At 43.9% G+C, this 10,654-nt stretch overlaps 1 protein-coding gene across 50 annotated transcripts in view; it reads right to left on the reverse strand.

Moving 5' to 3' along the window:
- LOC107318346 (uncharacterized) overlaps positions 1–10,249 on the reverse strand; it is a 183,110-nt gene extending 172,861 nt beyond the window's left edge. For 41 of the 50 annotated variants that reach the window (XR_014933380.1, XR_014933377.1, XR_014933378.1 and 38 more), the window contains exon 1: positions 9,724–9,842. Coding sequence is in view for 2 of the 50 variants with exons in the window: in XM_085513310.1 (XP_085369436.1) it covers positions 9,724–9,812 (89 nt within the window). In the remaining 48 variants the exon portion in view is untranslated. Of the gene's footprint in view, positions 1–6,303; positions 6,425–9,237; positions 9,626–9,723; positions 9,843–9,986 lie in introns of those variants that run through there. The other 9 variants (XR_014933385.1, XR_014933386.1, XR_014933383.1 and 6 more) reach the window with 4 other exon arrangements.
- Between the last annotated feature and the right edge of the window lie 405 nt (positions 10,250–10,654).

Raw genomic sequence — 10,654 nt, forward strand, 5'->3', positions numbered from 1 at the left:
TGGTCTAATAAAACCCTTGCCTTACTTAGCAACCATGTCTCACTTAGCAGGCTTTTTTAAATGACTCTCCCTCTAGTGAATAGAACATCATGTACTGATAATTCATGCATATCTCCTTTTATTAGAATTGCCTAAAAATTTGCAGATAAAGGTACATTCATCTGCACCGCTCTTCCATAAATAAAAGAACGAAGCTGACAATTGTTGTAATGACAGCCTGAGCCCATCCTATAAATTCCTCTCATGTGCTGTTGCCACGTGTCCAGGAATGGCTGTATTGACTTCTATGATACAGTTAATAGGAATGAACAGCACTAGCAGAATAAAGAAAAGCAGAAGCATAAAGTCATATGCTTATTAAGATTTATTCAAAGCAAGCCATTCCCCCACCATGCCCTTGGGTAACGTAAAGGCAAATATTGCAACCTCTGCTACATTGCAATTCAGTTGCAGTAGCTGCGTAACATGGAATACTTTGCTGACAAAACCAGGGGGTAACACTTGTCCTCTCCTCAAACACAACTCCCAGCTGACAATACATGAAGTTCAGCCCTCTGTCCCACTGTTCTTTGATACATAACCCATAAACAAGCAGACTGTTTCTGGGGGAAAAAATAACCAAGTACTATACAAAGCACAGTTGTGTGTCAAGGCTCTCTGCTCAGTAGGTCCCATCTAAGACTAAAAGGAAACTAAAGTTTATGTACCAGGTACATTTAGACAAGGAGAGCTCTGCTTTTAGAGCACCACTTTTACTCTTGCACCCTTTGCATCCAGAATCTATTTCTGAATGGGAATGTAAGTGTTAAAATAAACCAAACATGGATCTGTTATGCTCTACGTTTTGGTTGATACACCAATCTCTTAAAACCTTTATATACCAGCGCTCTCTGTTAGCCAAGACTAACACAAAGGCTATTATTAGCTCCTCAGTCTGAGCAGAGGAAAAACCAGAAAGCTCTCACTTAATATGTGCATTAAGAGATTGCTCTTTAAACAAAGGCACCCTACACATAGCTAAGGACTTAAGATTCCAATGAACAGATAACTGGACCAACATGAAGCAAGAGCAGCCTCAGCTGATCATATGGCTGCAATGTCTATGAGCCACTGCACAACAGGAAAAGATCAGAGATAATTAAAAGCATCTCCAGAAGGAATATAATTCATCCTTAGGTTTACATTTTGAAAGGGAATATACATGCCTGTAGAAAAACACAGTCAAAATAATCAACCATGTAGAGGTCCATGAAGTAGGAATACTGCTGGCCTGGCACAAGGCTTCCCTGAACTTAAGTTATTGAGGCTGAAGCAAAGTGCACATGCACCCTTCTCTTGTGCCTTTCATTGGCTGTTTTCAGGGTCTTTGAACCCCAGCAGCATCCCCAACGAGCTCCACAGTGAAAGACCCATAGGATTTCTATAACTCATGGCAGAGGATGAATGACAGAAGCACCATATTTACCATTTCCAAAGTGACTTACACTGGTTTTGTTCCTGCCCATAATTCTGGCAGACAGAGAAGGATATTACAGCAGTTATTTTTGCACATTATCATCCAACCATAAGCAATCTCATATAGCAATAGATTGGTTCTTTTGATGAAGTACAACATTGTTTTCATTTTACAAGTAAAGAACAGTTAGCAGCACAGCCCATCTGCTCCTGGGAGCATGGAGGCAGCTTTCTGTACACTGCTGGCATACGTGGTCTAGAGGGGGAAGTAGGGCTGAAAAGAAGGGAAGACAAGTGAGCTCATGAGAGCCAGAAAGGGAACAGCTCCCCCATTCCAGAAGGTTCAATGCCTTCCTGACAGTTTTAGTTTGCACAGCACAACCCCAACACCTGGATCTTTGATGAGAAGGTAAGACTTTCATTCTATCAATCCACCTTCTACTCTGCCTCAACTTAAAAATCAGGAAGCTGAAGCTAGATCAGTTTAAAGGCAGTGAGAGAGCAAACAGACATTAAGACATCCCTAAAGGTTTCTTCCAACAATGCAATTAAGTCAAAATATTAATATGAAGCAAAAAATGTTGCAGGTCTTTCCACAGAGACAGAGTGAACGACACCACCTTTACACTAAAGCAGAAGGCTGTTAACATCTTCCTACAAGCAAGATGTTGTAGACTGCATGTTCTCAGCTGAAGAATTTGCAATCTGAGCAAAAACACCAGCAGCTTCTTCTCTAAGAGTGCTCCAGAAGGACCCTTGCAGAAGCATGCTGTGCTCCAGAAGAGAACAGCTCAACACTGCAACACTGTATGCAAACAGGATGTTGATTAAGGTTTGCTATAAGGAGCTTCTCAAGTGGAAAAGGAAAAAGTAATTTCTGCATTTGGATGAAATTTAAGTTAGGAAGTAAACCATGAAAAGAAAAGGCCTAAAGAGCAAGTTAAAAATACAAGGATCTATTTTGTATATGGAGATATTTTTGTTAAGTGCAACTATAATTCACAAAGACTGGAATGACAGAAGAGACATTTCTTCCTTTTAAAATCTGCCACACACTCTTCTTTCCACCCTTCAACTATTTTAAGGCTCATTTCCCCACATTTCTCAGACAAAATTAATCAGCACTACCAGAGACAATTAGGGCATCCTGCTCCCCTGACCGCTAATCAATCCCTGCTCTCTACTGATCCTGTATCAATATTTGTGATGTTTATGTGCCCTCTGGGATATAGATCGGGAACACCAGGCTCATTTAGATTAGGTCTCATTATCACTGCTGTTCTCGGGATCTGTGGATGCAGGTCTGCCACAGAAGACTCTTAACCCCACGGGTTACTAATGCACCACTGCGTCTTATTCACATCCTCTCTCTGATTAGATGGAGCAGCTAAATAACACAAGAGTTCCTCCAGCCTTTGTGCACTGCATCTAGATGCAAAGCAAATCAATATGAGATGATTAATTACACACTCAACTATTATAACAACAGTAAGATTTTTTAGTTCCTACTGCTATCAGGCTACAGCATCTGTCCTTCAGCTTCTACTTAACTATCCTCCTCCTTCCCCTAGGGTAGAATAATCTGTTTTGTTTAGCAAGAAATGTAGAAGATAAACGTGTACACACTGATCATTCAGCAGTGATTTGCCCAGTCACTTTTCTTGCATCTTTAATCCAGGAGTTATTTATTTTAAATTGAGCCAAATACTCCCAGCAACACCAAGTTTCACACTTTCTGCTACTTTCTGGCTGGCTTCTACAAGACCAGGCCTGTGCTTTACCTGAAGCCTGGAGGGGATGGCAAATGTAGCATCATCACTTCAGCATGCAACTCTGATAAACTCCAAATACCCACCTCCATTCACGTGCAGGGAAGCTGAGTACACTGCTGTGTGTACTGCATCCAAAACAGCAGGTTATCCCACAGCAAGGCTGGAGTGAGGCTTAGTGTAAAGAGTTTGTGACCCAAATAGGAAATAATTGGCAAGATGATCTGTTAGCATCTCTTTAACCCCTCTGGTTTTCTTTACAGTTGGCTTTTGTGTTAGCTGCCTTCTGCATACCTCCACACACCTCTCAGCTGGGGCTATTTTCAAACAAGAGAATGGAAAGGACAGCATCCTGGAGCTGCACAGAGAAGCCCTTCCAGCAGCAGAGTGACTTCCAGGCAGCTCAAGGATCCAGCTCCAGAGTAATAACAAACCATGAGGAAAGTCAGACAGGAGAAGGCTAACAGATAGTTTGCATATACACACCACTAAGACAGAGCAAGCCATTGCCCAGAAGTCAGCTGTAATAGGAAGGTGTGAAGCAGCAGCAGGCACTTCTAGATGAAATTTCACTTTAAATACACCCAGGCTCAATTATCATTCCACTGCAGAAGAGTGAATAATAAAAGTAACCCCAGCAAGTCTGCCAGGTACGCACGCTTGAGTTTCTCTTGGCAAGAAAGCACAGGAGGATCTCATGCTAAAATATTAAAATGAAAACCACTGAAAAAATATCACACTACTTGAGCCAGAAGGAGAAAAAGCTCAGTTTTGTTTACAGCAAATGCTGCATGGCTTGACATTGAAACCAGTGAAGCCAGCGGAAAGCATCAGTGTTGTTCATCAAACAGCAAAATGGCTTGGACTCTGCCATCTCCTTCATGGTGGATGACAGATTTTTAACTAAACTACTTTTCCTCAAAGCTCACTTCCAAAGCAATGCGTAATACATGAAGGAAAACTTCAATTCTTACATGTTGATATCTTGAGCAGTAAAATACCCCTTTTCTTTAGTCTCCAACGAATCCTCAGGTTGATACCACTGGTGCAGGGTTGCCACCAAGCAGTTTTGGTAGAGCTAAATGTTTGATGAATTCTAGCCACACACAGCCAACAGAAATGGGGTAACTAACAGACATACATGAGTGTCCTACTGCTCAGCAGGGAGAAGCAAGAAAACAGCATTTGCATCTTTCACAGTGGAAACTTGCATTCAAGTTCTAAGTAGCCCACAGACTCCTGGTGTTATTTCCAGACAGAAAGGGCTCAGGTCCTTGTCTTGTGAGGAACACAGTTATAAGTGCATGCATGTGGAATTCTTTTGCAATTGATGCATCTGGCAGGCAGGCAGAGCATTAGCAGCAACACAGAGGCAGAATCACAGACTGGTGTGAAGGGTTGAAGTGTATAGAAACTCATTGCCAATGCAGGAATAGCCTCACCAAAGAAGACTAGGCACAAAATACATAAACACATGGTAATTTGAGATGCATTTTCTGTTACAAAATCATAAGGAGCACCACAAGAAAATGGCTTCTCAGCCACAGCCTGAGCTATTGGGATATATTTTCCAAGTAAAAAGCATGGTATGGGCATGATGTCTGCTGCCCAAAAGCTGCTGTAGATTCAGTAAAGGAAGAAGGCATGATACTTCCACTAAGGAATCCAAAACTCCAGCACTCATATTCCTCTAACTCTTCCCTTTCAAATGCATGGATTGAATGCTAATCCACAGGTCAAAGCACCAAAACAAATAAATAAGTAATAAAAAAATACAACTGCATGTACAGCTCAGCTTATAGAACCAATACAACTGAAAGCATGCACTGGAGAGGCAAGAAATACTTCAGTGCATTCCCAGAACTATTAATGCTGAGTTTCAAACCAAGAGCAGCATGGAACCCAAAGCAAAAAGAGCAAGACTGCGTGTGCTCAGTACACAATCTTCAAAAGCTTTTATTCAGCAATAATGAAAGGAAATTTCTTTCTCCTCAGAAATAAATTAAAAGCAATGCATTTTAGAGAGAACATAAGCAATAACAGGCTTGGATTTCAGAAGGAGGAAATCCATTAACTGTGTTCAAAGAAGGAAGGTATTTAATTGGTGAGTAACATGATTTTGCAATATGGGCTGTTAACTCTCTGAGAGCCAAAGCATCATTTCCAACACCAAGGTTCTGCTGAGGAGCCAGACTAGGTTTTCCACTAACATGACTGATGTGTGCATAAATACTGAGTCGTGTCAATATTTCAGAATGACACGTAATTAAACCTGAAAAAGTGCTGGCAAATTCTCTCTCTCCTCCTTAGGGTGTGTTTTTGAAGAGTAGCTTAAACCCAAACCCCATTGGGAGTAAGAGGAAGGAATGGCTTCTTTGCCTTAAACTTGCAGGTTTAAAGCTCATACTGTGTGCACATAGAATCGCCTGGATTGAAAAGGACCACAATGATCATCCAGTTCCAACCCACTGTTATGTGCAGGGTCACCAGCCACCAGATAGGGCTGCCCAGAGCCACATCCAACCTGGCCTTGAATGCCTCCAGGGATGGGGCATCCACAGCCTCCTTGAGCAACCTGTTCCAGTGCATCATCACCCTCTGGGTGAAAAACTTCCCCCTGATATCCAATCTAGATCTCCCCTGTCTCAGTTTAAAATCATTCCCTTCTGCCCTATCACTATCCACCCTCACAGTCATGAATATATACATGTATATATTTAAGTTATTGAATTATGGTTAGCAACTTTCTAGATCTCTTTATGAAAGCAGGCATTCATGTAACCAGGAAATATATTTACAGTCAATCAGCTCATCTCCCTCTTACAAGAATACAGCATCTTCAAGCTATCAGATTTTATTACCACATATTTCCATTATTTTATGGCTATGCCAGAGTTTTGATAGAAGTATCTTGATCTCATTTTTCTCCTGAAGAATAAAGTGTTATACAACAGGAACAGAACGTCAGCAGGATGATGCTCACCCACTTCCTTTAATCTTCCCATCAATGAATATACCAGGGCACAGAAAGAGAAACCTTTACTATCTGTTTAAAAATAAAAAAATAAAAGCCACACACCTGAACTCCAAGTTGATTTTCCTCCAGAAATTCTGCTGAAAAGAGGCTTTACAGGCCAACTCTTTGTGAACATGGTTCTGTTAGGGAGACGACCAGCATGAGCTCAATCTGCTGGCAGCACACTGTAGTGCAGCAGCTAGGATTGTTTTGTTCAGCACAACATTCATATTCACAAAGATGAGAAATTCTTCAATATTTATTTTCTTTCCTAGCAACCACTACTGGATACTGGAGAGAGATAGCGGGATTAAAAACCACCATCTTTGGGAGCAGAAGATTTTCCATTACAGCAGCAGAAGCGAAATGTACCACACTGCTTATTTCAGCTCCCAAACCTGAATACATCAGGCCCCAGAAACCATCTCTCAACAACTGCAAATGGGCTTTGCTGAAGCTCAGAAACCCAACATTCTGCCTAAATAGGCTGAGACAGTGTCTCACCAAGACATGACTACACAGCCTTCTTCCATATCACTTAGAGAGTCTTGTGACAAAATTCCAGGCAAAGATCTATCACCATACACCTTATGGAAGCACTCGCAATGCTTTGCTATAGCCGAACAAACCACATGTCGCTTTAAATATATTAAAATTCAGTGCAAATAATGATTAGGATCTAAATGTACCTTCTTGTATGAAAGCACCCTGTACACCACTAGTTACAGTGAAACACATTCAAGTCCTCAACAGCACAGTCTTCAACTTTTTAGTTACATCTACATGCCTGAAATAATTAAAGACTGCAGTTTGCATTGCTTTGAAACAGTGTCCACAACCACAGGGTCAGCAGTGAAGCCCTGCAGCAGTAGCTCAATACCTTTGCTACACATTCACCTTTAGAGATGATTGGCAGTGGTAAAGTAAACTGTCCCATGCAGATACAAAACTGAATACTACAATTTGCTTTTGGGGAGTGATTTATCTTAAGGAGCCTATGTGGAATTAAAGAAGCCTGAAAACTGTTTCTAAGCTAGGAATCCAGCTCTAAAGTCAGGTGTTCCTTGAGGTGCAATCAAAGCGACTTGCCTATGGGGTAACGTGACAATACGCAGCTGCAACATCTGAGGATTTTAAAAATGGAACAAAATGGTTTTAATTAAAGACTGTGGTGAAATCCTATAAAACCAAAGCAGACCCCTCATGTGTCATCCCAGGCCACAGAGCATGGCACTGGGCTGAGTGTGGAAGATAAATTGCACTTTGTGACTTTCGCAAAGCAGCTCTCACTTATGTGCCAGCTGGGAGCAGGAGGAACCATTCACTGAGGCACATCTGAATTCCTGCTAAGAAAGAGTCCAAGCAGTGCACAAAGTGAGGCTCTTGGCATTCACCTTGTAACCACTCCTTCCTCCTGCTCTGTCCTATGTGGATAACTATGGGGAAGCATATATACTTTCAAAACATACTGTGAATACTTCTTGAACAAAGGTTTTCTTCTTCTGACAGCAGCTTAAACCTTCTGGTCTTAGTTCTCATTCCTGCCCCAGCCCTGTTTTCTGTTAGGCAGAATCCTGAATGTAAGCTCAGTGTTGCATAGCTGCACATCACCAGCTTCAATGTCATGATGTGCCTCAATTTTTAACCACTGGTCTTACAGCAGCAGATGGAACTGTTAACAATAAGCTTTTTGAGATTCTTCATTTCAGGGTCTCAATGCTATGTCCTTTTAGTGAAAATGTGTATTTGGACCCTGGTTGTTCTTTAAGTTCTAATATAAGATCATCAAGGGCTAATTGTCTGGAAACACAGCTGATGGAGTTAGTCATCCCATGATCTGTTCTGCATTATATCTCCTCAGGGGGCTTGGAAGCAGAAAAACCAACATCCACACAGACCCCGTGCATTTCTAGCTAGGAGCAAACCCTCAAGTTAGCAGCGAAACAAGAGCAATTATGAGGAGAAATATCTTACATAACCTCAGCCACATAGGAACTCGTTCAAAAAGACAGTAAATGCTAAGGAAGAAAGCATCTAGCACAAAATGTGCCAAGGGATGCATTTGTTGTACTTATCCCATTGACCACAGATTATCAATGCCAAAAGAACAAAACTGAAACAGCAGAAAAGGTGATTGATGGCAGTGCAAGCTGGGCAAGCAATGACTTCTTGTATTTCTGAGTGCACCAATGTCGCTAAGCAGGGCAAAGGGAGAGGGGAGAAATACTTAACACATGCTCAGACTCAACAATGCAAATTAGGGTGATTTCAGGGATAGCCCACCTGGAGAAAGCACTCAGGGCTTGGCACCTGTATTAGAGCTGGGGGAAGGGAGAGGAGCATGTGTTTTCCTGCACAGCTGTTCCCAATGACTCGGACAATGGCAGATAACTCTTGTACGATGCCATTCCTAGCAGAAATTGTTCGGGGGCAACTCACAGCTGGCACCACCTTCAGCATCAGAAGTTCTGGATGGACATTATTACTGATAAAGCAACCACAGCTCTGTCTGGGCCAACGGTGCCCTTCAAGGAGATGAATTGCTTATACAAAGAGAAAGGAGCCCCAAAGAAACGCTTCAGCACATTAACCTGACTTCTCTTACACACCGTAGCCCTACAAAATGGAGTAAGGTTTACCATTAGTCTGCTAGGGGCCATTTACGCGTATTGGCCTGATATTGCCTGGGAATACATTGCACGACAGACTCAGACGTTTCACTTTTGCTACGCGAGAAGTAATGAGAAGGAAACCAAACAGCAAGCAGTGAATTGTGCGAGAGCGGGATGGAGTTGAATGGAGCACAAAGTACGTAAATAGGAGGAGGAACAAAGAGGGCAGGGATGGAGGTAGGAACACCTCAGGACCGCTCTCACAGCGCTTGGGGGTGGGGAGAACGGAGCGTCCGCGATCTCCTAACAATGCAGGGGAGCTCTGCAGGGGGAAACTCTCTACACAAAGCACGCAACAGTTTCCAGCCATCACATTTACACTTACAACGAGCAAAAACTTCATCCGTGAGATTCCGCGCACGTTTCAGTCTGTCCTACTAAAGAATCTGTCCGGAAAGATGAGCGTTTCGCCTCACATTCCTCAACAAAGGGCTCTCACCGCCGAGAACACCTCCGAAACTTGCTCGGGGCCGCGAGCCGTGCTTGCAGCTCTTTGTGTCCGCTCACCACCAACTGCCGCGGGCCGCCGCTGCTACGGCTCTCAGCTCCGCTTGCACGCGGTCCGTGCCGCTCCCGGGCGGCTTTGAGGTTTGTTCCTCTGTTTTTGCTGCTCTTCCCGCACCGCAGGTAGCGCTCCCGCAGCCCTCGCTCACAGCAGCCCCGCACGCGGCTCAGCGCTGCCACCCAGCAGCATCGGGAAGAAGAAAAACCTCAGCCCCGAGAGCATCACCGGAGAGCTCCTGGTCTCCGCCCGAACTTTCTGCCCCCGAGCCCTCAAACAAAGCGCTCTCCCCTCCCAGCCCACACTCACATGCCCCGCTGCAATCTCGAATCCTCCGCTCTGCTCACTCGGGCCGCCAGCGCCCAGCCCAGCCCGAGGCACAGCCACACCGCTCCCATCGCGCACGGCTCCGAACCCCTCTCAGCAGCAGCCGCCCACCACCCTCCAAACCCTATAAAGGGGCGGTGAGGCCCGGCCCACAGCCCGCCCCTCACCGGGGTTGAGAGCGGAGAGACCCCGGCGAGGAATCCTCACGGACCCCTTGCGCTCATACAGTCCATATGTTCACTTACCCCTTCGGCTTCTCGCTGCGGAGCTCAGAGCGCCCTGCCCCCATTATCTCGCTTGAAGTTGCCCCCAATTAACTCTTGTGGCGGAGAGATGCGAGGGGATTTCTCATCTACAGCAAGGAGACATACAGCCCTTCTCTGACCTTAGAATTGTACCCTAAGATCAGCACCGCACTGCTGAGCCCTCCCCTCCCCTCCTCTCCCTGCATCTGGAGCAGTTAGAGCTCCGCAGGACTCTTGGTCGGGTTAATCTCATTACCTCCCACAGAGCACATCGTTTTCTAATCATTTTACTTCTTAAAGCCCGGGAAATCTTTCTTCATAAAATAATAGACCTTCATTATGTCAAGGCTGAGTGTTAATTATGTCCTGAGTCGTCATCCTTATTTGGACCACTTTCAGGATCACATCATGGCCAAATAGCAAAATATCTGATTGCCCGACCATGGTTTCTCCAGGAAAGGTAAATTAGTATTAAATTTTTGTTCTGTCTTAAGGAACTCAACTATAAACCATCAAGAATTATTCAATATTTCAAACCTGCATGTGATGGCTCCAAATGATGCACAGTTATTAAGGACAGTGGAAAGGCAGCATGCACATTGGGTCTACTGAAGTGCAGAGTTCCCATTGCCTTCCTTGGTGAAGGCCACTCAGTGGATGAAACCTTT

The sequence above is a fragment of the Coturnix japonica genome, chromosome 12 (assembly GCF_054131305.1).
Source record: "Coturnix japonica strain WE chromosome 12, WE-NBRP24, whole genome shotgun sequence".
Lineage (NCBI taxonomy): Eukaryota > Metazoa > Chordata > Aves > Galliformes > Phasianidae > Coturnix > Coturnix japonica.